The 24,210-nt window shown below is 35.9% G+C and overlaps 1 protein-coding gene across 1 annotated transcript in view; it reads left to right on the top strand.

Moving 5' to 3' along the window:
• The first annotated feature begins 5,460 nt into the window (after positions 1 to 5,460).
• The window catches only part of tmtc2a (transmembrane O-mannosyltransferase targeting cadherins 2a), a 44,760-nt gene continuing 26,010 nt past the window's right edge, over positions 5,461 to 24,210 (top strand). Inside the window, exon 1 of the mRNA XM_073869126.1 lies at positions 5,461 to 5,902. Coding sequence (XP_073725227.1) covers positions 5,820 to 5,902 — 83 coding nt within the window. The 5' untranslated portion in view covers positions 5,461 to 5,819. The remainder of the gene's footprint in view (positions 5,903 to 24,210) is intronic.

Raw genomic sequence — 24,210 nt, 5'->3', positions numbered from 1 at the left:
CACGCCTGAGTTTGCTGGTCTGCACTTTAGTTATGATGTATAGCAGGTTAAGATGAAAAGATCTAGTGATCCCATAGGATTGCTTTAAAACTTAATGAAATGCAGAATGCTGCTTTCAGTGCTCAATCATGAGCTGGTTTATAAATCTGTCATTTAATGGCTGAGACCTCATGTGCTTCCTTTCAGAAAACAGTCCATTAATATTAATCAGACATTGAGCTCTTTATTATTTCCAGCCCATCCAGAAAGACTCGTATTTTCCTGCTTGGTGTATTTTATTTTAAATGTATCTATTAAAATAAACACCTTGAGGTAGCGGTTATATTAACTTGATTGATACAGACTCATTCTGGAACGTGCTATGCATGAGAAAACTCCCTGACTTATATTGATTTGTTTACAGTATAAAAAAAGAGCAGATTTTGATCTTGACCATCCAAAGTGTTGTCCAGATGCATGAATGTTTTTTTTATACAGCGGATGTTTCCTGCCACTTCCTGTTCAGCAGCTAAATTGGAGAAAGGAAAAGCTTTAGCGAACGACGTGATGCATGGAAGCATCTATCCGTTTTAAAAATAGCGGTACGATAGGAAACAACCGCCCTTATTTCCTTAAATGTTTCCTTTATTTCCCTTTCCTTTAAGGGACCTTCATGAAAAATGCATCTCTGTCCTCACCAGAAATGTCCAGCTCCGCTTTAAGCAAAACAAGCTTTTATTTTAGCTCAATGTTAAAACACAAAAAATTATTTTTCAGCCGTGAGTTTGAAGAACTGATGCATTTTATTAAATTCATTTAAGATTTGAGTTATAAATAATGTTTAACCAAGGTTGTGGGACTGTTGAAGTTAACTTTGGTGTTGGGTATCTCTCCTGTTTTAGTTTGAGCTCCAAGTGTGACCAAGAAGGATGGGAATGGTCTTTGGGAAGCCAGAGATACTTCCAGTTAGTGAAGCAAACAAAAGAAGTAATTATATGGGAAGTGGGAGTGAAACAGGTGTGATTTATCTTTAGGTTGTTTGGTGGGACCAAACAGGATGAATGGAAAATATTCTGTTATTGTTCTCTCTTTTTCTCCATGCCAATCCCATCTATAGTGACTCATGATGAGCTCCATATGAGAATAATCAACCTCTTCTCACGGTGTCTGGACTGTTAACAGGATTTTGGGAAACAAATTCATGTCTGGCCAAAAGAGCAACAGGAATAAAAAAATGTACTCTGGTTGTATTACTCAATTCTCTCTCAGTGTTCTGTAGCAAACGGATAACCGTATGTACTGAATAATTGACGATGGGTCTTTAAAATCTTTAACGGTTCAATGCGGTGGGTCTGCATTATTTTCAATTTATAGACGGTTTCAGCAGTAACAACATAAACAAGCGGCTGTCGCGGTCCAGATGTAACTTCCGGTAAACTCCGCTAAGAATAAATAAAAACAAAGTTCTTTAAATGTAGTTTATTTATATAACAAGCAAAAAAACAACACGTAGATTACCTAGGAAACCAAAACATTTATTTTCGAAGAGGCATTTGTTCAAGAGATCAGTTTAGCAAATAGTCAGACCATTAAAAAAACGAAACCGGAAGTAAGGTTCGGGTCCAGACGTGCATCACGTGCGTCCGATGAAACCGTCTATAACACCGGGCCAGAGCTGGGTAGTAACGGATTACATGTAATCCGTATTACGTAATCAGATTCCAAAAATCAAGTACTTGTAATTGGATTAAACTACATATTAAAATACTCGTAATCAGACTACTGTTACTTTTTTATGGATTACATGATTACATCATATTCACACTATGGCAGTGTTTCCCAATCCTAGTCCTCAAGGCCCCCCTCCCAGAAAGGTTTAGATGTCTCCTTATTTAAAACACCTGATTATCAGCCTCCTCCCAAAATGATAAACATGTCTCCCTAACAAGCTGATGAGTTAAATCAGGTGTGTTAAATAAGGAGACATCTAAAACTTTCTGGGAGGGGGGCCTCGGGGACCAGGATTGGGAAACACTGCACTATGACAGTATGATGTTCACATTTTTTTTTAAATTTTCATATAAATTTACCTTCTGCCTACGTTAGACAAGATGCAAAATGAAGCAGCACTCAGCGTTTGATCACTGGATGCAAAGGCGTTGATTTGGGTAGGGACGCTAGGGACATGTCCCTACCAATATTCAGGGAACACTGAATTATAATTTCGACCAAACAATGAATCTATATGTACATATAACCAGTGATGTCTGTCTGTTTTTTACGTATTACTTATTTTATTTATTTATTTTAAATAAAGCAGATCTGGAGAAAATATTTTGGTTCAGTTTTTAACTTGCCATGCCAGAATCTTTACTGGCATAAAAAAGTTAAAATTAACCAAAAAGAATAAATAAAATAGAATTATTGTATATTTGTTGTTTTTGGCCTGTAACCTGTAAATAAGATTATGATAACAAAATACTATTTCAACCAGTGTTGGGGGTAACGCATTACAAGTAACTTGAGTTACGTAATAATATTACTTTTCTGAAGTAACGAGTAAAGTAACGCATTACTTTTTAAATGTACACATTAATATTTGAGTTACTTTTTCAAAAAAGTAACTCAAGTTACTTTTTAGTTTAATTAATTTGATTAAAAAATATGTACTGAATTAAACTAAACGTATGCACCCTCTGTGCCTGTGTGGAAACAGTTTGAGTCAGAAACTGAGATGGCAGGCCAGAGCTAAACATTTTTGTGATGAAATATGCAATTTCTGAATGCAGAACTTTTCAGTCATAAAAACACCTGCAAGGCCTGAAAGAGATCAAGCTTTAGCCAAGAAAAAGTAACGCAAAAGTAACTAAAAGTAACGTAAGCATTACTTTCCATGAAAAGTAACTAAGTAATGCAATTAGTTACTTTTTTTGGGAGTAACTTAATATTGTAATGCATTTCTTTTAAAAGTAACTTTCCCCAACACTGATTTTAACTATTGTTCAAGTAAACAGCGATAAACCTTTGTGACAATGCAGCTCTGAAGACAATTTTATTTATTTCCCCACCAATGTCAAAATCAAATTTACTGGATGTATAGACACCATTTCATTTTTAAAGAAACTCGTGGTTTAAATAACCACTTCAGTTTCATTTGTGAGGTGAAATTTTAGACCTAGCAGTGTTTTTTGTGAAATTCAATATTGTTTTTTGCAATATAGCTGTTTTTAAAATTAAGTAAATATGTTTTAAATTCATAAAGAGTGATTTTGTTTTATTCAGTGTGTTACTATCAGTTGACACTAATAGCAAAGCAAAACAGTGTTAGTATAGTGAAGTATTAACTGTCCGTATTGCACTTTAAAAATAAAATTTTAAGGTTCTTGTTGGTGAAATAGAACTGAATATATTTCCCTCCTTATTTATTTGAAATCAAATAAGATGTCAAAAGTAATCTAAATGTAATCCAAAAGTAGTCAGATTACCTTACTAACGATGTGTAATCTAAGAGATTATAACAGATTATATGATTTTGTCACCTAATTATTAATCATTATACCACGGGTCTGTTGAATGCTGCATTCTGATTGGCTGAGAAATGTTCTATGGGTGTTGATTATTTTTCTGTAAACCGCACAGCTAACTTGTCAAATGAATTAAAAATAAGCACCAGAGCAATGTTTCTGGTAACCGTGGTATAAGCGGAATAATTGACTCCGGTGCTTTGAATTATTTGAAAATAATGCACACCTGCGCATCGCGTCGTGCCGCATTACCACCTTGGTGTGCATTATTTTCTAATTCAATGGCCCGGAATCAATTATTCCTTACGTAATGGATTGCAATTCATAAGTAATCTACCCAGCTTTGCACCGGGCTGTTAAATGTGTAATTTATTTTGGTTGAGAAACGTTTTACGAGTGTGCATTAGTTTTCAGTAACGTACAGCTATGAAGTAGTTCCAAGTCTGTCGAACGCATTACAGTCCATATCACTACGCCAAGTTTAAACGAAATAACGGAATTGCAAAAAATTCAACTGCGTGTGGTCAGTTACTCCTAACATATTTACTTTATTTGTGTGCATATATTTACTTAAACTTGGCGTAGTGATATGAATCTGTAATGTGGCGGTTAACAGATCTGGAATTACTTTATAGGTGTGCGTTTACTGAAATATAATGTACACCCTTAGAATGTTTCTCAGCCAATCAGAATGAAGTATTCAACAGCCCTGTGGTACAAATGTGGACAAATCACACAGTGTTTCAAACCCAGCTCTTAAGTAGATTTGATTAGTCATGAGTCCAACATCAGTGATTCTTATTTTCCACTGGTGGATAAAAAAAAACGTAAACAAACTAAATGTGTTTCCTATTTATGGCATTTGGTTCATGACATTATTATGACATGAATCGGACAGCTATAATAACAGTTTAAAATTAAAATGTTTTCCAGGTCAGCATTTTCTAGTAATATGCCCTAACCGCCTTAATACATTTTCTGAATGCAAGCCTCTCATGAGACAAATGGCTTAAATGCACGAATGAAAGTCTTGAAGTATACTGATCCGTGAATCATTAAATGAGCGAACCGATTTGATTAATGTAGCTGTTTAATATGCTGGCTTGACATGCATAGATTGCCGCTAATTAAAGCATCTTATTTGTGAATGTTACCAAAAACCCACAGAGGTGTTAGCAGTCTCCCTCCTGTGTCAAATGTGTTTACTCCCTATAATCAGACCTTGTTTAGATGGTTTCGTGATTAAAGGCACTGCATTTCAAATACAAATCTATCTTACAGTCGTGGGAATGTAACACTTCACAACACATTTAGTCAGTCTGCTAATGCTTATAATTAGTATGAAACTATCACAGACCGAGTGTGCAAGAGAGATGGTGTCTGGTCAATGTTTGTATCTGTTTGGCACTTGTTTCTTTATATACTGTTGATCTAAGAGGGAGTTTGTGCTCTGCATTGAGCTATTTCTACATTTCTATTTCTGAACAGGTGTGGTTCAAACTGTGGCACTCCTCGTTTTGATGGTTTCCTGTTTGATATGATGGAAAAGTATTGTCCAGATGACAAATATAGAAATTATATGCATCTGGTTATGTGACAATGCTGCAACAAATTTATATAATTAAAATGTCAGCTTTTTCTTCTGGTCTTCACACCACATTAAAATATAGATTATTTTAATATCCCTAAAGCAGCAGTTGATGTCTCAATGGAGTTGAAGGTCAAAGATCAACAGGGTCAATAGCTTGAGGTTAAAGGTGTTGATTGTGTATCACACAGCTATACCATATAATGATCTATTTTATCTTTATATTTTTTGTTACTAACATATACATAATTATTATGATACTATTTGTAATATTATTTACACATACAATCCAATTAAAATGCAAATAAAACAGCATTTTAGATAAGTCTCAAGCTCCCGCTAAGCATCTTCTGCGCATGCGCGTTTGTAAACAACACGCGTCGCGTGTGTTGTGTGTGATAGGAGGGTGTCACGTCAGTGCAATGGGATGTTTCCGAATCTCTGCTTTTAAAGGACGACTATTAGATCACGGTTTGTTAAAAAGCGACATCCCACGGTGCAAACCCAAATATTTATCGGACTGCAACTTGTTTCATGGACTGAACATGGGTTAGACGTGGGTGAGACGGTTTTGTTTGAAACTCCGATCTGTCCGCGTGAAATGAATCGAGATTTTCACTGGCGTCTCACATAAGAACAACAAAATGAAAAGTAGGACGGTGAGAGAGACGGAGACTGATGTGTATGATTGATTTGTTGAGTTTATTTGATCTGTGTGGTGTTAAGAGATGATAGCGGAGCTCGTGTGCGGTGCTGTGGCTCTGCTCCTCTACATGAACACATTGAGCGCTGATTTCTGCTATGATGACAGGTACAGTACATCACTTTTACAACATTCACACTCCTGACAGCTGTATGTTTAGTTCAATCGTCAATTTGAGCACTTAACATTATACTTGTGTAGTTTGTGGACGTTTTTGTGTATGTTGTATTGTTTTGTTATTATTTTACCTCAGTCAGCTGGTGTCGCGCGTTTTTTGGAAACCATGGTTACGGAGGGATTGATTTTCATTTGTATTATTATAGTTTACTGTTAAACTATCCTGTGGTGAAAGTGAGACCATGCAAAATTTGTATTTTACTGCAAATATTGTAGTTAAATTAACTGACAGTGGTAATTTTTTTACAGTGGTAAATTCGTGGTTACCATGGTTTTACTTCGAATGCCATAGACAATGGTTAATTTCAGTAAAAGTAAATTTTGTTAAAGTAAGAACGTTAATAATAATGTAGTGTAGGTCTGCACGATAATGCGAGATTACAGTAAATAACCGCACATTGCAATAGTTTACAATAACTGCATTGTTAAAAATTCCTGTAGGACTTAACGTTACAGTATTACTGGCAGCTGTTTGCCAGTAACTTACTGTAGATTTACATTTATGTTGTTTTTACTGGCAACAGTTTGTTCAAAGTTAAATGTAAATGAATATTAAACATTAAAGGGATAGTTGACCGCAAAATTAAACTGGTATGAATTTCTTTTTTTTATTTTGATGAAAACAAAAAAGATATTTTGAAAAATGATGGTAAGCACACAGCTGATTGTAACCATTGACTTGCATAGTAGGAAAAACAAATACGATGGAATTCAATGCGTACAACTGTCAACTGTGTGTTTACCATAATTGATCAAAATATCTAGTTCATAATTTATCACAATAACTCCATAATATTTGTTTTCCTACTATGGATGTCAATGGTTACAATCAGCTGTGTGCTTACCATCAATTATCAAAATATCTTCTTCATCATTTATCACAATATTTCATAATATTTGTTTTCCTACTATGGAAGTCAATGGTTACAATCAGCCCTGTGCTTACAATCATTTATTAAAATATCTTCTTTTGTTTTCATCAGAAAGAAAGGTTTAGAACAACATGAGGATGAGAAAATAAGACAGGATTTTCATTTTTGTGTGAAATGTTCCCTTAACAAGTATTTATCTTCACAGAATAAAACTAAAATAACAGCCCCATGCAAAGCATTCTGGGAACCAAAATCTGAAGGAAAAACAGAAAAAGGTTGATGAGGATTTCTGGTCCCCGAATGCTTTGCATGAGGCTGTTTATTTATAGTTTTACTCTTAAAGACAAAGACTTGTTAATGTTTAATGTTCATTTAAATCTACAGTAAGTTACTGGCAAACAGCTGCATAATTACAGCAAAAGTTTCTACAAGTGCGGATGATTTTAATACTTCAAAAAGTTATGCATAGTCAAAATTTAGGGCAATGCACACAGTAAAGAGACTGAGTTTATTTAAAAATAGTTTATTTTAATTTAAATTCATTGTACAAAGTTAAAGCATTATTGTATAGCATGTCATGTATCACATATTTATCACACAACGCATTTTCTTTAATATCTCACAACACTAATGTGGTGGACAGTCGTTTTTATTCGTAAACTCATTGCTTGAGGTTTCACGTTTGCTCATTTTTGCGTATCAATTAGGGATGTTAACATCATGTTAATCGATCTTCGATTAATTGTTGATAAGAATTTACTCGATAAAACTTAACGATTGTTGAAAAACAAGATCATGCACGTGTGTGCGGCGCCTGCGCAAAACACATACAGTCGGAGAAAAAAAAATAAGCGAGCGCGCAAAAGTTAAACTACTAGCTATGATCACAACGATGCTCGATGCCAAGCACACGCATGTGCTTTTTAACGTCATGCGAGACGAGGCTGGCTGGCTGCCAACGCAACGAAATTACATCCGCAGTGAATCTGACAGGGTCCGACGCAGAAAATGCAAATACGTTTAGGATACTGAAAGCAAAGACCCTCTTCGGGGAAGCCTGCAAGATTAGCATAGCAACGCTGCTATATACAGAGAAGGAGACCAGAAGCCGTTTTTAATGAACAGATTAAAATGTAATCTAAGTGTAAAATGTAAGTGTTTTCTAATGGAAGGTTGGCATCTCCGTAATATAAGCATCTTTGCTGAAAGTACGTCTAAGCTGAGGTGACGACGAGAAAAGTGCCCTTCGTGTGCTTCTTGGATATAATTACAAACAGTGTATCAACGACTCGGAAAGCGAGGTAAACAACTTGATAAATAACACTTGTTGATAATAAAACTGTTATTTTGACATGGACTTTCATGCGTCTGTTGCAGAGTGCCCATGTGAGGCGGAGTTTACTGTGTCTATTAGTCATTATATTTCATTACGAGATAAGTTTAAATTGATGATTTTATCAAAACAACAACTACATTGACTCATTTTACAATCCCACTAGCATGTTATTTAGACAAAATAAAATCTTTTAATTCGCGTGAGGAAGCTGTCGTTTTTATGCACACTTTTATGTCATTGGCTATATGCCACTGCAGTGAAGGCTTAGGGTTCACTATTACTGTTAACGATTATTCGATTGATTGATCGTTAATTTAAATGATCATCGAATATGGGAAATTGCATAAATTGACATCCCTAGTATCAATGTGCCTCTGCAGAGATGCTGCTACTGTGTTGCATGCTTCCTCACCAATTTTTTAATTTTTGCATTTGGAAAATTAATGAAAACCATTGTTATGTATATCGAGTGTATATGGCCTGACATAAGCCCCGGGCTTCTTTTTCTGGGTTTATTGCAGCCAAACGACCCATGAAACGATGGGTTTGGTGTAGCCAGTGCAACCGGAAAGCGACCATTTGGATAAACAAAGACAGCTGCTTTTCATTCTCTTTAGATATTAATTGGCAGACTCTTAATGTTCCCCTACAGATCACAAAGGCTGATGGTTTCAGGGACCTTGTGGTTGACTTTCTAGGAATAATTATTATGATTATGTAGAGTTTGACTGTATGTTTTTGTTTAGGGAAATCTTTTATTAGCACATAGACCTGCTGCAAGTTGCAGGTAATATCTTGATCCTTTATATAGGTAGGCTTATAGCTTCAATACTAATGTTTAGTTCAAGTACAGCTTAAGTAGACACAGAAGTTTGTAGTGGCAATGTAAGTAGTCTAGTCTCACTTCAACACTGTGCGCAAATGATTAATCATGGCCTTTGACCTTTAGTATTCAGATGAGACCCAGTGTTAATTTAAACTCAAGAGATGCACGTGTCTTCTTTGTCCCTCTTGAGTGACCTCAGAATAACCAATCGTTACTCTGACCCTACTGAGTCATTTATCAAAGTGACCTTCACAAATAAAGGACAACAGTCCTGCATCCTTTACCCAGTCTCGGGGGTTAAAGTTGCTTTGTGTGGAAGACCCAAGCAAAACACACAATCCAAGAGTCTAGTGATTGGTTTTGCTTTTCTCCCGGGAATGTTTTGTGCCTTTGACTGTGGTGGAACACCAGCTGTTTTTCAACCGTTGGATTTGTTTGCCATCCCTGGAATACTACACAGCATCTCTGTTTTCTCAATCATGTCAAGTGTTTTTCCTTGGAGCGGTGTGGAGGATTGTCCACACACCCCATGCGCCAATGGAAATATCAATAAAACAGGAATAAAGCATTTTTGGTATGAAATGAGCAACTCGATTAAAGAGAGAGCATGTCATATTTCCTACTGGGGAAAATGTATGCTTGTTTGGAAAGCAATGTTTCAGAAACGCTGTCGTTTGGCATGCTTTTTGTTAAAGCCTTTTCCATAAATCTCGCTTTGAATTAGAGCTTGTAAATTGCAAGAGCCCTTATTGTCAGTTTTGAATGATAATTATACTGTCATTAAAATGGCCTTCAGAGGATGTTTTGCAATGAATAATAATAGTTTTAAAAATATGTTTTCTGTCAGGTCTCAGTCACTGATATACTATTGCTACACTCTAAAAATGGTTGGGTTAAAAACAACCCAATTGGCAACCCAGCGCTGGGTAAATATTGGACAGAACACATGCTGGGTTAAAGTAACCCAACACGTTGGGTAACACATTTTAACCCAGCAGGTTGGGTTGTTGAGCAAACCAAACATGTAGTCATTTTAAACATTTATGGGATTAATATTCTGGGTTTTGGGTTATTCTTGCTGGGTTATTTTATCATGTGCTTTATTGTAAATCAAGACCATTGTTAACAGCAAATAAATGTTTATTTGACTGCAAAATAACTACAAACTCTTACATTTTTACAGTTGTAAGTTGCAAAATCATTTAAAGGACTGCTTACTGACCCAAGTATAAATATATTTATAAAATATCATAAATTATGCACATTGAAGTAACAATGTAACAGGTTGAATTAATTCGTTTGAATTTAAGACAGAATTTGTAATTTTACAGTATATGAAATACTGAAATGTACATAAACAAAACTACAGCAGTGTAAGAAAAGAAACAACGTAATTGTTAAATTAAAAGTAAAATCATTCATAGATGTGTAAAGTTTTTTTAAAGAACAAATGTTTTAAGTTTCACAGAATGGAATGTATTTGACTTAAAATACTTCATTTATTAAAGTTACTTGTCGCGAACAAAGATGTACAAAGGAATCGAACAGGAGAGGATTCATCCATTTGAAAAATGACAGACTACAGGAATTCCCATAGAAGCACATTGCCTGGGGTATTTATTTTCAAGCACTTAAAATGCCTTTAAACCAGAGACTGTAAAAAATATGCAAGTAGTGTCCGTGACGTCACCCATTGGTTTGTGAAGAGCATTTTTGAAGCTTAAAGTAGGCGGTGCGTGCCGTCGCCATCTTGGCCGAATTGCAGTTTAAGTCACTTCCGTATTCAGAGAGACTGATTGAGAAAAAAGATTGAGAGATCTGCTGCATGTTTCCCATGGCCAGGACGAAAGGAAAGGGTTTCGAGGATTCTGTCCAGAGAAGAAATTCCACCACATTTGTTGAAATCTACAAAAGAGGAAAAAACTTTTAGTGGTCTGAACTGAATGATCAGATTTAAGTATTCAGAAAACCATGTGGGCCAAGTGAATTATACATTTTATAAAAATTATAAGGCTTTCTTTTGCATCCCTGGCTGCATTACCACCACGTGTGAGATTTTTTTTCCAAAAATGCAATGGCCTGTTGTCAGTTTGCATAAGACTTTGGTGTTACACTCCTTTAACTGTTGTGCCAACAACAAAGGCTGCAAACCACACAGACTGACAAATAGGATGATCTGACTATATGACTGCAGAACTAAAATGAAGCAGATAATTAAGACATTCTCAATATATTTTAAATAGGAATTATTAAATGTTATACTCAGGCCAGCTGACAGTCTTGCCTGGGCCCGGGACAAGATAATCTTAGAGGGCCCCCCACCCCTTACTTTTTACTGGTAACAAGACATTTGGCATTATCAGATTCAGGACCCACGAATATTGCATATTATACATTGTATAAAACATTTAGTTAAAGGTGCAGTGTGTAATTGTTAGAAGGATCTCTTGACAGAAATGCAAAATAATATACAAAACTATATTATCAGGGGTGTATAAAGACCTTTTTATAATGAACCGTTATGTTTTTATTACATTAGAATGAGAAGTTTTTATCTACATACACAGAGGGTCCCCTTACGTGGAGGTCGCCATTTTGTGTCGCCATGTTTCTACAGAAACCTTTAACCGACAAACTTTTTTTACTAAGTTGTCTCTGACGATGACATGTTTTACCGGTGGTGGCTACTGTAGCTTCTCTATGCGTTTCAAAAGCGAGGGGTGAGTGGATTGAGCCGTTGGTTGCAATTTGCAACCTCACCACTAGATGCTTCTAAAATTTACACACTGCACCTTTAAATGTAGTACACTGAAAAAAAATATTATTGAATTTAATCAATTTTTTTAAGATAAGCGGTTGCAATCAATTTATTTAAGCTACATTTAAACAAAAAAGATTAGTAAAGTAAAATAAAATATAAAACTTTTGTTTAAATGTAGCTTAAATAAATTGATTGCAACCACTTACCCTAAAAAACTGATTAAATTCAATGAATATTTTTTTTCAGTGTACTGACACTGTATACTGACACAAAATATCATAATCACGTATGAATTATGAACAGACTATTGGAAATATCAGTAAAACAACTTCAGCTAATATTATGCCGTGTTTGGACTAAAAATTGAATAAATATTACTCCTCTCTTAAGAAATTTGAAGTAAACATATAAACTCAATCAAAATTTCTCCAAACATGCACGCCTTTGAACCAAAAGCCCAGAGGGATATTATTTTGTAAAGAGCTTTCATGATGAGCATGCATTGCATTTTTCTCAATGAATGCGACTGAGGGTAGAGCCCTGCATTTCAGTCCGACCCGACCTTTTTACACCCCTCAGGTCGGGTTTCGGCCAATTTTAACCTCACAGCTGATACGCGGGCGGACCTCGAGCTTATTTAGGCTTCTCCGTCTTTTTATATTTTGCAATTTAATTAAAATAACATTTTGACAGACGGTGATTGCAAAACAAACGTAGTAAGACTTTTAACCTATAGCACGAGTCCGCTATAAGCACAGCCAGCCACACATTTACAATGCAGCTGTTGCGTATTTAACAGCAGTACCGCAACGCACCGGGAAAAATATTAATGGAGGACTAAAACCTTGGATACTGCGCATAATCTATGCAAACAGCATCCAAAACATAATCTATATATGCATAGCGAAGTTGTAAGCAGGTTGCATGTTTATTCGGTTTCATGTTTATTTCGTTTCGTTTTGTAGCTATAGCCCTTTTCATTTTTATATTTCTGCCCCCGTTGCAGCTGCGAGCAGCAGAGCAACTTGCCTCCGCTTTTAAAAAATAGTGTGTGTAGATAATAAACGTTTAAACTAACACTGTGATATGCTGAAAATATATATTTTATGTAGTTGTTATTATAGACAAGTGAAGTGTTGTTTTGAGAGTTCAATTCATCAAACATGTCGTCAACTTGCTGTCGGCTGCTAACCGCTTGTTGGAACAAACAAAAATACTCTAAAATGTAAATAAAAAAAGAAATATAACTATTTTGCCATTTAAAACAAATCTGAACTGCTTTAATTGCTGCAAGAGTAGTACAGCTGTATAAGGAATCTGTGCAAGGAGTTATTTTTTGCTTTTTCTGCGGATTTCTTTTGCAAAATATGCGGAATTTTGCAGAATAATTAAACATGTTTTAAGCACATTAAGCACATTCATTTGAGAGAATGTGCGCTGTGAATATTACAAAACAATAAAATATTTTATAATTACATTTTATTAAAGGATTACCCTGAATTAAACTGGACCAACATGAACCAACAGATAATAAACAATGTGCTGTCACGACCATAGAGTTTTATATAAAATACATATGAAGAGTTTGGTTCCAAAACGCAATAAACGCCATTTTTGAAAAAAATGAGTTACTGCCAAAATCAGTATTATATCAGGTCAGTAGTTAAAAGTAAATAATTAATTTTACGCAAAATCCAATACCCGCCGTGATATTCTGTCATCTTTTCTCCCTTTTTTCCCAAAATGCGACAAACGCCACTGCTCCTTTTTTACAGAATGCAATAAATCCATTTCTGATATTACAGCGGACCATTCACGCAATGTAAACAAACATGGCGGCGCGCTGAGTACACGGAGTCCTAGTTTTCCTCATCTACTTTGTACTTCGTGATCAACAAACAAAACAAAATAATACTTTAATAGCATTGCCAAACCTGTGATGGTTTTCTGTGACGGGAAAGAAACGTAAGCCATCAACAGCTAATAATTTCCGCGAGAGGCACTCGGTTGCTTGTTCTCCAGACAGCATCAAGCTTCTCATGCTAAAACATTGTGTTCTTAATATAACAAAGTAAGTGTTTTGGTTAATGCCATTAATGTTTATTTTTTAATCATTGTATACCACTAGTCAACTAAATAAATATAAAATGGTAAAGATGAATGCACATTTATACATTGATTTAATAGATTTATAGCATTTTGAAATAAAAAACTGTCATGGATTTATTGCATTTTGTGGAAAAAAGAATTCGTTTTTATAATAAATCTTTGAAAATCAAGTTATGGATTTGAATTTTTTATGTTTTTATAACCTAAAGATGCTATGTGAAAGTGTGTAACAGAAAATACTGGTTTTCATCTTGTCACTTTCTTGGTATAGAAAACACGTTTTTACCGAAATTTGTCAAAATGGATTTATTGCGTTTTGGAACCAAACTCTTCATATATTACTGTCTACAGTGTAACAGTAAAAAGAAAAGGCTTCTCGTTATGAATGTAGCCTATATCAAGATAATTTCATCTGTTTAACAATTTATATTTATCTTGTAAACGGATTTGAAATAATAAATAATTGTCGCGTCACTTAGCAATATGAATTCTCATCTCATTATCTTCTCCGCGGTAAGTTTTATTTCAAATTCAAGTTTTACACATTAAATATTAAATAGTTTTTGCTTTCTCTCATAAAAACCTCACAGCAAACAGCACATACTTCTAAACACGCGCGATGCAGTGACTATATCTGCGGTCACAGATTCCTAATGGGGAGAATTAGGAATTCTATTTTCCTCTATTTTCCTCTATAAGGCCTATATTTTCTTCTTTTCTTTTATTTTCTAAGCACCGGACTTGTGCTGAGTCTGACCGGACATTTTAAGCGTACTGAACTTCAAATCAAATGAATAAAATATTTTCTTTATTTTTAACAATTATTCCATAGGTTCCAGTTCTGGGCCCCCCTCTGGGCCCACCCCCACCCTGGGCCCGGGACAACAGTCCCGTTTGTCCCCCCCTGTCGGCGGGCGTGGTTATACTTACTGGCTGAAGTTGTATGAAGGTCTTGCTAGCCTCATCAATGGATGGACGTTAAAACTCTGCACACTCTAAAAAAAGAATTGGAAAACAACATCACATCTGATCTCTGCTAAAAACATAACATCTCTGATACAGTATCAGCCACAGATCAGAGGGTTGGTCAATATAAAATTGAAATTACAGGAGACAACCAAAAATATTATGAAATTAATATAAAATAGTAACTAAATACACTCTAAAAAACGATTCGTTGGCTGAACAACCATAACTTATGAAAGTAATTAGATTAAACACAAAAAACTTAGTATTTATAACTTTTCACCCTCTACTTAACATATTTAGTATGTGTAACACAAAAATTTAAGTTACCAGGTGAACTTAAATGTATTCAAAAATAAAATGAAAAAACACAAGTAATGCTAACTACTACAACAATTGCATCAAAATTAAGTAAATCTAACATAACATTTTAAGTAACTATAGAGCCACGTGATTTCCCATGATGCCTTTCTAGCCAAAAATTATTACATCTGTAGCCATTTTGTGATGCACATTCCCTGTAAAAAAATCCAACTTCAAAATGTTCTTTTAACAAAAAACAAAGTTTTTCTTGTTGAAGGGCATCAATTCATTAATTTGTGTGAAATAAGCATAATCATCCTGCTAACAAATATAATTTGTTGACCGGAGTTTTAAGTTTTTGTCCAATTTGTTTACCCAACTTGCCAAATTGAGTAATCTGAACAAGCAATTTAAAAAAAACAATGGTCTGAATAGTTCCCAGCATGCATTGCGACATGTTCACTTCTTTGGTTAATATTTACTAAAAAAGATGACTGTTTTAATGTTTGCTGGGTTTATTTATGTTGATATGTTGTAAATGTTAGTTATATGTTGCATTTAGAGTTATTTTGAAAAAATGATGTTTGTTCATTGTTACCATGATTGAGAAGTGTGTGCTCAGTGTAGAGGGCAAAACAATGGGGTCGCGCGCATCATTGTTGCCTCACAGCAAAAAGGTCTCTGATTTAAGCAAGAGCTAAGTCAGACAAAGACTTTGTTCAGGAGACCTTTCTGTGTACACTCCCACAGTCCAAAACATGGTTATCTGAATTGGGTATAATAAATTGCTCCAACTTCACTCTAAAAAAATTATGTGTTGGATTTACCATTTTTGCATCACACTTTTCAAGCAATCCCAACTTAGAATTAATTTACCTAAAATAAACAAGAAAATATGTGTAATATGAACTTAAATATTTGAGTCCATCAACATTTTTTACTTAAAAATTTAAGTACATAAAACACAGGTTTTCTTGTTAATTTTAAGTAAAACTATCAAAGTTGGGAATACTTAAAAAGTGTGCTGCAAAAATGGTGCATATATATTTTAAGTAAATCCAACACATCATTTTTTAGAGTGTACGACTCAATAACACATCTAAATTCATATAACACATATACATGTTTGTTAACCGATAGTCACTTCCACGCAGCCTCCGTCTTGGTGACAAATACGTTTATGTTTTCAAGTTCATGTACAAACACTTAAATTATTGTTTCATTTTAAAAGAGAGGAACAAGCATACATATAAGACACCGGTTCTTGGAAACGCTGTTTCGTTTTAATTTATCGACGCATTACCTGCCGTACCGAAGGTGAAGTAAATTTGCTGCTTGTCCCTGCCTCAGTGACAGAGACGCCGGCTCCGTGATGATCCGCCGCCGGTTAACATGTGCTCGCGCCTCGCGGTCTGTCTTTACATATCGAATGACAAGAAAGCAACTCAACTCGTTTGTCGCTAAATTTAATTTAACAGCGTCGCTATCGCTTGTTAAGCTGGGAAAGGGAAACTTCGTGTGTGTGAGAAGCCGAAGTGGGGTTGCGGAGGTCGACTCGGTACCGGTTTTGACAAGCTTTGTTAAAGGCTTAAAGAAATTGTCATGAGTTAACGTAATCAACCGTGTGATGGGGATTTTGTAACATCTATTTTATTAATTTTATTAATATGCCATATCAAACATCTTAGAACGATTATTCGAGTCAATTTGTGTAAATGGCGATCTGAGGTAACAGTCGTCATTCCTCCAAATTACACCCGTCGTCTTAGTCTGTATAAATTAACACGTTGCTGTCTCGCAAAATGTTATAATCTTGTTTATATTCATGAAATGTTCACAAAAACATATAAACTTACCTTGAAACAACCGCTTTCAGTGACTCTGTCCTTTCACGACGACCCTTGCTGAGCACATTCAAACATCAAGGGCGCGAAGCAAATGAGCCTCTTCAAACAACCCAACATAATAACCCAGCAGTTTTAACCCAACACCTAGAAAACTGAAACTACCCAAAAAGTGTTTAAAATGTAAAAAAATAACCCAGCAAAACAACCCAACAGACTCAACCCAGCATTTTGGGTTAAAAAATAACCCAGCCATTTTTAGAGTGTACAAATGCATTATGGGCCTCAAGGGGGATTTAGAAAGAAAACATGTGTCTCTTTTTCCAGCTGTTATATGAAATGCCAACTTGTTCTGTTGGTGAAAGCTTCAAAAGATGACTCAGATTTTTGTGCAAACAATTCAAAGATGTTGTTTTCTGTTTTTATGTTTCCATAACAAATAGTATCTCTATTGTTGCATTGCATTGAATTTGATGGGTGTGTGGTACTCGCGATGAGGCCAGTCTATGGTTAGACAACTTGGCACTTTGTGTCTTTGTGAGTCGGGGATAATTATGGGCGTATGCCTTTTGATTGATTGATTGTGTTTACAGACAACACACTCGTGACAGGGTGTGAATTTTGCCGGTTTTCTGATACATGGCCACCTGTTTGGTCATAACTCTTATGCAAAGATTATAAATGATAAAATGTATTAAGGTTAACAATGTATAAGTCACTGCGTTGAAGTGTTAAAAAGAACAATAAAAAACAATGCCACATTTGGCGGTTTGCCATATAAATACAAATCAAGTTTATTTTCAATAAAACAAGCCTTAAGATGAATTGGCAACAGTCAATCCTTTTTCCCAGATCATTTCTAGACATGATCTCATGCTTTTTAAAACGTCAGACTTGGGTTTCAGGAAAAAGAGTTTCCTGAAATTGTGTTTTATCGGGTTAATCTGTGCCCAATGGCTTCCTGGGACACAAGTAAAAACTGTGAATCTCTATCAACATAAACCTTGAAATTATTATCTTGACATTATTTAAAAAAAAGCATTGGACTTTTAATGATTTACTACATAATACAACTGTTATAAAATGTTTATTAGGCCTGCGCTCTAAAAATGTTGGGTTATTCAAACCAGGGTTGGGTTAAAAAGAGACAAACCCAACCGTTGGGTTAAATGAACCAAGAAATTTTTTATATTTCAAAACAACACAGCATTGGTTAAATTACAACCCAACAGGTTGGGTTCCTCCCTTTTTGACCAAAGACTGGGTTGAAAATAACCCAGCATTTTTTGTAGTGTGTATAATACTGTACTGTTACAAAATGTGTTTCTTTTGTAATATTAATAATAATATGTCAGGACACAGTAAATAAAACAGATAAGCTGACTGTAACACAATTTGCTATCACGGGTACTTTTTGCATAAAGCAGTGCATTGTGACTCTTGTTGGGTCATTTATCTTCTGGTCGCCTGTGTCACCCTGTTAGTCTTATACTGCAAGTTCATGAATTTCTTCAGCAATGTTACCTCTAAATTGTTCAGCCCGACTGCATAATAATCACACAAATGATTGATAAGTGACTGAAGAGGGTAATGCGAGATGTTCGGGAGCAGAAGTTAATGATTTGACCACAAAACCTATAAAGTACATTAGACATGATGTATTTTTATGATGGAGAGGCAAGTGGACTTCATAAAATGCAGGCACCAAAAGCAATTTTGAAAAGAGGTTTGATTTGTTACCTTCATGTTATAAATAATTTCTCCTTGACCCCAAATTTTCTGCATTATGTTTTCAGCTTCAAAAGCAGCCCTTTTGTAAATGCACAGACAACATGAGATATTATTGTCTAGATGTTATGCTGTGTGTGTTGAAGCCCTTCTTCAAACCCATGACCTTGGTGTTGTTAGCACCATTCTTTCATCCTCCACTAGGGTTGTGCCAATAGACGATAGTATTGTGTATTGACGATCGTCAGACATATCGTATAGGGGGCTTTCATGACGATAGTTGGCGATTAGTTATTATTATTATTATTATCATATTTCCACATTAACATGCGCATTTCGTGCTTTTCTCGCATGTTAGGGTTTGTGGGCTTCACTTTGCGTGATTCCTTCTCGCACGCACATGGACTCAATGCGCATGTCTTGGGCTCTTGCTCGGACCTGAATGTGCGCGGCATGGACTCCTTCTAGCACCTGAACTTGTAATACGCGCGCCTCCGACATTTCCTTGCACTAGAGAAGTTGTTAGGTGTGCAGAGGGTTAAAACCAGCGAGTTTGTTGTTCCCACTCCCTGGCCAGGAAATTTTAGAGCACCTAGACTTAATGACACGGATGGATTAATGGGATCAGTTTTAAGAAGGTTGTGGTCATGACAGTGTTGCCCTTGTATCTTTTTTGGCCACCAATCAAGTGAATTGTCATAAATGAATAAAAATGAACAAATAAATAAGTAAACTACTGCCCGCCCCCAATACCCGATATCGTATATCGGCGATCTCACAGGCTGGCAATGGGAAGATCTCAAAATGGGGCATATCGCTCAACACTATCCTGCCTGCATTTTACCAAGTTTTGTGTACAAGGTCAAATTTGTTGCTATTCTGTTTGGTCACATTGAAAATATAGTTCTTAAACAAAAACAGACTTTTACTGCTTCAGATGTAACGCAAGATGAAATGCAGATTTACCGTAGAAGAATCTGTATAAAGCCTGACTGCTATAAATTAACTGCCCTTTCTTCTTGTTTGTCTCGGTTATATTGCCATCCCACTGTAATAACCAGAATTTAACTAGGTAACTTCAGACTTTGACAGCCTCGTCAATGCAACTATGATGAAAATCCTGGCAGCGAGAACCCTCTTTTCATTCCCTCGTGGAAGTCATACCAGCGCAGGTCTGGATGAAAGCGGTCTGCTGAGTGGCAAGTGAATTATGGAGTGTTCACACATGATGAAAACTTCAGTACTGAAGTCGTGCAGAGTTGAGGCATAACTTTCCATCACATGCTAATGTTCAACAGACCTCAACATTTGAGAGATGGGAACTGCATGTATGGGAATATATGTGTATTCTGGACAGTTTGCCTTTAATTTATTGAGTTCGTGGCCGTAGAGTAATCTTGATCATGATTGTGTATCATCTTACAGTAACTCACACTTTCTGCACATACTTTCTCTTTTTCTATACCTCCTTCTGTATTGGTTGTTTTCTGTTTGATTCTTTTTATTTATGTGCCAGAGAGACATACAAATCGAATTTTGCAAATGATCGTTTCTTTGACAATCCCTATAATGAGTCGGTGCCTTCTGCTAATTTACAGATTAATGATGCTCATAATCCTTTTGTGCCTGTGTTGAGCTCTTTGTGTGGATATAAAGGGACCCTGTCAACATGGTCGTTTGGTAATAATTGGGTGGCCTGATTGACAGGTTAATCATGGGGTAATCATGGTTCCTGCTAACCCTGTGGTCCCAGTCATCTGTTAAAAGGGAACTAAATGGCTTTTTGTTTTATGGTTGTGTCAGTCAGAGCCACTCCGAATCCTTCCTGCAGTTACAAAAATACAAATGTAATCTTGTATTGATCTTTAAGAATCAAAGTGTGCTGCTCAAACACAAGGATTTCATTGAGTAGCACCAGCTAGTCACAAAATTAACATTTATATTGATACAAGGATGATTATAGATGCACATTTGGTGTCATTTTTCCCCGCTTTTTCCGAAAGGTTATATTTATAATTATTTTATGAAACTTTTGCTAGAGTTTCTGGTCTGTTTTAGTTTGGTTTTAGTTTCCCCTGCTGGGTGCACACGAAAAGGTAATCGGCTGATTTTGGGCCGTTTTCCTCCCTTCCGGCAATCCTAGCTGTGTCCCGATTATCTTGATGGTTCTACAGATGATCTTATCAGATTTTCCCTTGGTGTGAGTGAGGTGTGTTAAGAGTGCCCGAACCTGATCGGAAGAACATTGTCGCCGCCCCAATCGCGAATCGTAAATATTAAACAAACTCTAAAAAATTTGCTGTCATTTTGCAGCTGGTTGCCAGTAACTTACTGCAGAAGATAAAGTCAAAAAATGTTCATTTAACTTTGAACAAAATGTTACCAGTAAATAACATAAATGTAAAATCTACAGTAAGTTACTGGCAGCTAGTTGCCAGTAATACCCATTAATACTGTAATTTCTACAGACATTTTTTACAGTGCATGAAATCCTGATGTGTGGGGGGAACCTCGAGGACAAACGCGTGCACGCTCTTGAGATTATCACGTGAAACGAAACAATATCCAATCAGAAAGCGAGATGATGGAAGACGGAAGCAGTCATGGCGCAGGACAAAATGAACTTGTACGGACCATGTTCTCGCTGTCTCCACGACTTCACCCAAACCTCTTTTTTCCCTTGAATTTTCTGTAAAAATCATTCCAAACACTATCATTGAAATTTCTTCCTGCATATCTTCCGCCGTGCTTATTCTGAAGTCTCGCGAGATTTTGCGAGATTTCCTGTGTTCATAGTCAAGACTCAGGTTGAAAGTCTGTTTGTGTGTGGTGTGCTGTCTTTGACACATCATGGCACACCACACACTATAGGAGCATAACGGTTAAATCTATGATTTTTTATCCTCATGTTTATCACATTTTGAAAATCTTATAAGATGTAAAAAAAATTTTGGTGTGTACCCAGCATAAGCTGTACATCACTAAACTTGGTAGTTTTTTCACATGTACTGCCAGTGCTAATTGCTTTGTAATGAGAACTTTATTACTTTTTTGTTTGGATTGCATTCGCTGTAAATGTCAGATCTAGGCCCACCTGCTTTATGCATCCACGGTGGCTCATTAGGCTGCATCTGTCACAGAACCAGGGAATTTCAACATCATGTCTAACGATCCGTGCACTTAAAATACTCGGGGGCAACTATTGTTTCTTCAAAAGAGGATGATTTTAAATTCCTAATTTAAGGGGAAGTTTTTATATCATCTCAATTAATAAGAAAATGAACCAAATGAGATGGGAAGGAGATGTTATGGTTTTGGAAGTAGGGGGTGCGCCAGGTGACTTATGCTTTTTCGTCTTAAAGCTTAAGAATTTATTTATTAGGATGTAACTATGGAGAGAAAAACGATTAATACATAATTTATACATTATGCAAATGCATTTGTTCTTTGAGTCTGTAGTGGTTAAATCGCTCCAAATAGCCAATCTGGAGTATATTTTAAAAGTCCCATACAGCTTGAGTAACTTTTTTGGGAAGAATTTCAATTTCACTAGCTGGGTTTCAATCGAAACGTGTAGCGAATCTTTTCAAAATTTGCAAAAACAAATGCAAATTTCCATCAAGTTGCTTGAGTAAAAGACAGTGGTATCCAACAGTAAATAAAACAAGGCACTTTTTGAAAATGGAGACCGGGACTGCATTTAGATATGGTTGGGCAAGTTATAAATTTACCTGCAGTGTAGCTTGCTGTACACAGAAAAAGGAATGCAAAATTTTTGATGCAGGCACTAGCAGCAAGGGCATTGCAATGACGTTGAGCCCCCATATAGACAATGTCAGCTGATGCAGCTAAATGTTCAGTCACGTGGGTTTAAGTTAAGTCAAAAACCACCTCACGCAAGCGTAAAAACTGTTTTTGGCGAATTAAGGGATTTTTATTTAAAATTTGGCGTTTTGTGAATCAAGAGATCTGTATTCGTAATTTGGCACTTCTATCACTCGTTTCTTATGTGATACTTCAAAATGCGCATGAAATCAGCTATTGTTTCGCATGCATAACCTGTACAACATCACTCAGCTTGCTTTTTCTTAATGATATGCTGTGTATGTAGGGAGGGGAAACACTTTGTATTCCAACTTCGTTCTGCCCAAAGCGATGGGGCATCATTAGCAACCACGTCCGGATCATATTGTATCCCCGTTCATATGATTTGGGGCCTGTGATTCATCAGCAGGCAGGAAACAATCTGTTTGCTTTTCCTGTGTTTCCCCAGATAAGAGCCGTGTGGAGTATTTTGTCTGCCGTGTAAAGAAAGATCGCTGTGATATGAGGACTTGTTGAGCTTTGCTGTCTCCAGTACTCTCATTGCTATGCAACACTATTACCGGTCCGATGGTATAGTTAATTTATTTTCAGAGATGGAGGAGCTGGGTTGTCGTGTGACACACATTTGTGACCTGTGTTGAGTTTGTTGTTATAGATTTTTAGGAATATATCATTCTTTTCTACTGTTTTTGTCTGTGTTGAATGAACCCAGTAACAGCTTACCATCAGACCTCCCAGTTTTACAGTTTTTATCCACCCTGGCTTGATTTGAATAAACAGAAAGAATCAATATTTCAGAGCGGGATTTAGATAAACTGCTGCCTGCTGTGTTTATCTGTCTCCGAGTGTTTGAGGTCTGTATTTCAATCCAATATGAGATTCATGGGCGTTTTCCAGAAGCAATGACTGCAGACATCATCTATCAAGGATCAGATAAACTGGAAATTTCCACCACTTGCTATTAAGCAAATGTTGATGTTTTTGTGATCTAGCATATGATTTCTCTTTCTTTTATTTCTGTGTTTTTCTTCCATCACTCATTCGACACGTAACCTACTTTAGCTCTATTTCTTTTTCTTTTTCTTACATTTCTTGTTGATTTGTTATCAGTGAGCAAAGAAAACTGACTTGTTATGATCGCCGACTGTATTAGGCTGATGATAGGATTGACCTGGTAGGGAAATGACTGTGTTTCTTTGTCTGTCTTGATTGTCTTTGTGTTGTGGGCTTGTTAGTTTTACATTCAGCCACAAAGTAATGCAGAGCTTTGTAGAAGGAAACACATTTGCTGCTTTATGTTTTATCACTTTACGTGTAATACATTTTATTACAGCAGGACAACCCTACTTTTTATTGCTGATGGTAAAATCTCACATTTGTAGTATAATACAATTTGAAATTAAATGTTTACACTGCTGTATTACAAACTCAGTTTTATGAGATGCTTGTTATCTCAACATTAAGAGTATTTACACAACAGCAAATAGACAAAATCCAAGGGAATGATTGCAAGAAAGCAGTGAACCACATATGGATGCTATGGCTAGACGATATATTGGAACCATGCAATAATCTTTATAAGCCAATATTTGTGTCTTTGTTTGTTTTTGGTTTTATTGTATCTAGTTCTTTATTTTATATTCAATAAATGTTATACATCAAACTTATA

Source organism: Misgurnus anguillicaudatus, chromosome 1 (genome assembly GCF_027580225.2).
Source record: "Misgurnus anguillicaudatus chromosome 1, ASM2758022v2, whole genome shotgun sequence".
Lineage (NCBI taxonomy): Eukaryota > Metazoa > Chordata > Actinopteri > Cypriniformes > Cobitidae > Misgurnus > Misgurnus anguillicaudatus.
The sequence above is the reverse complement of the archived record's forward strand: the minus strand, read 5'-3'. Positions and strand labels throughout refer to the sequence as shown.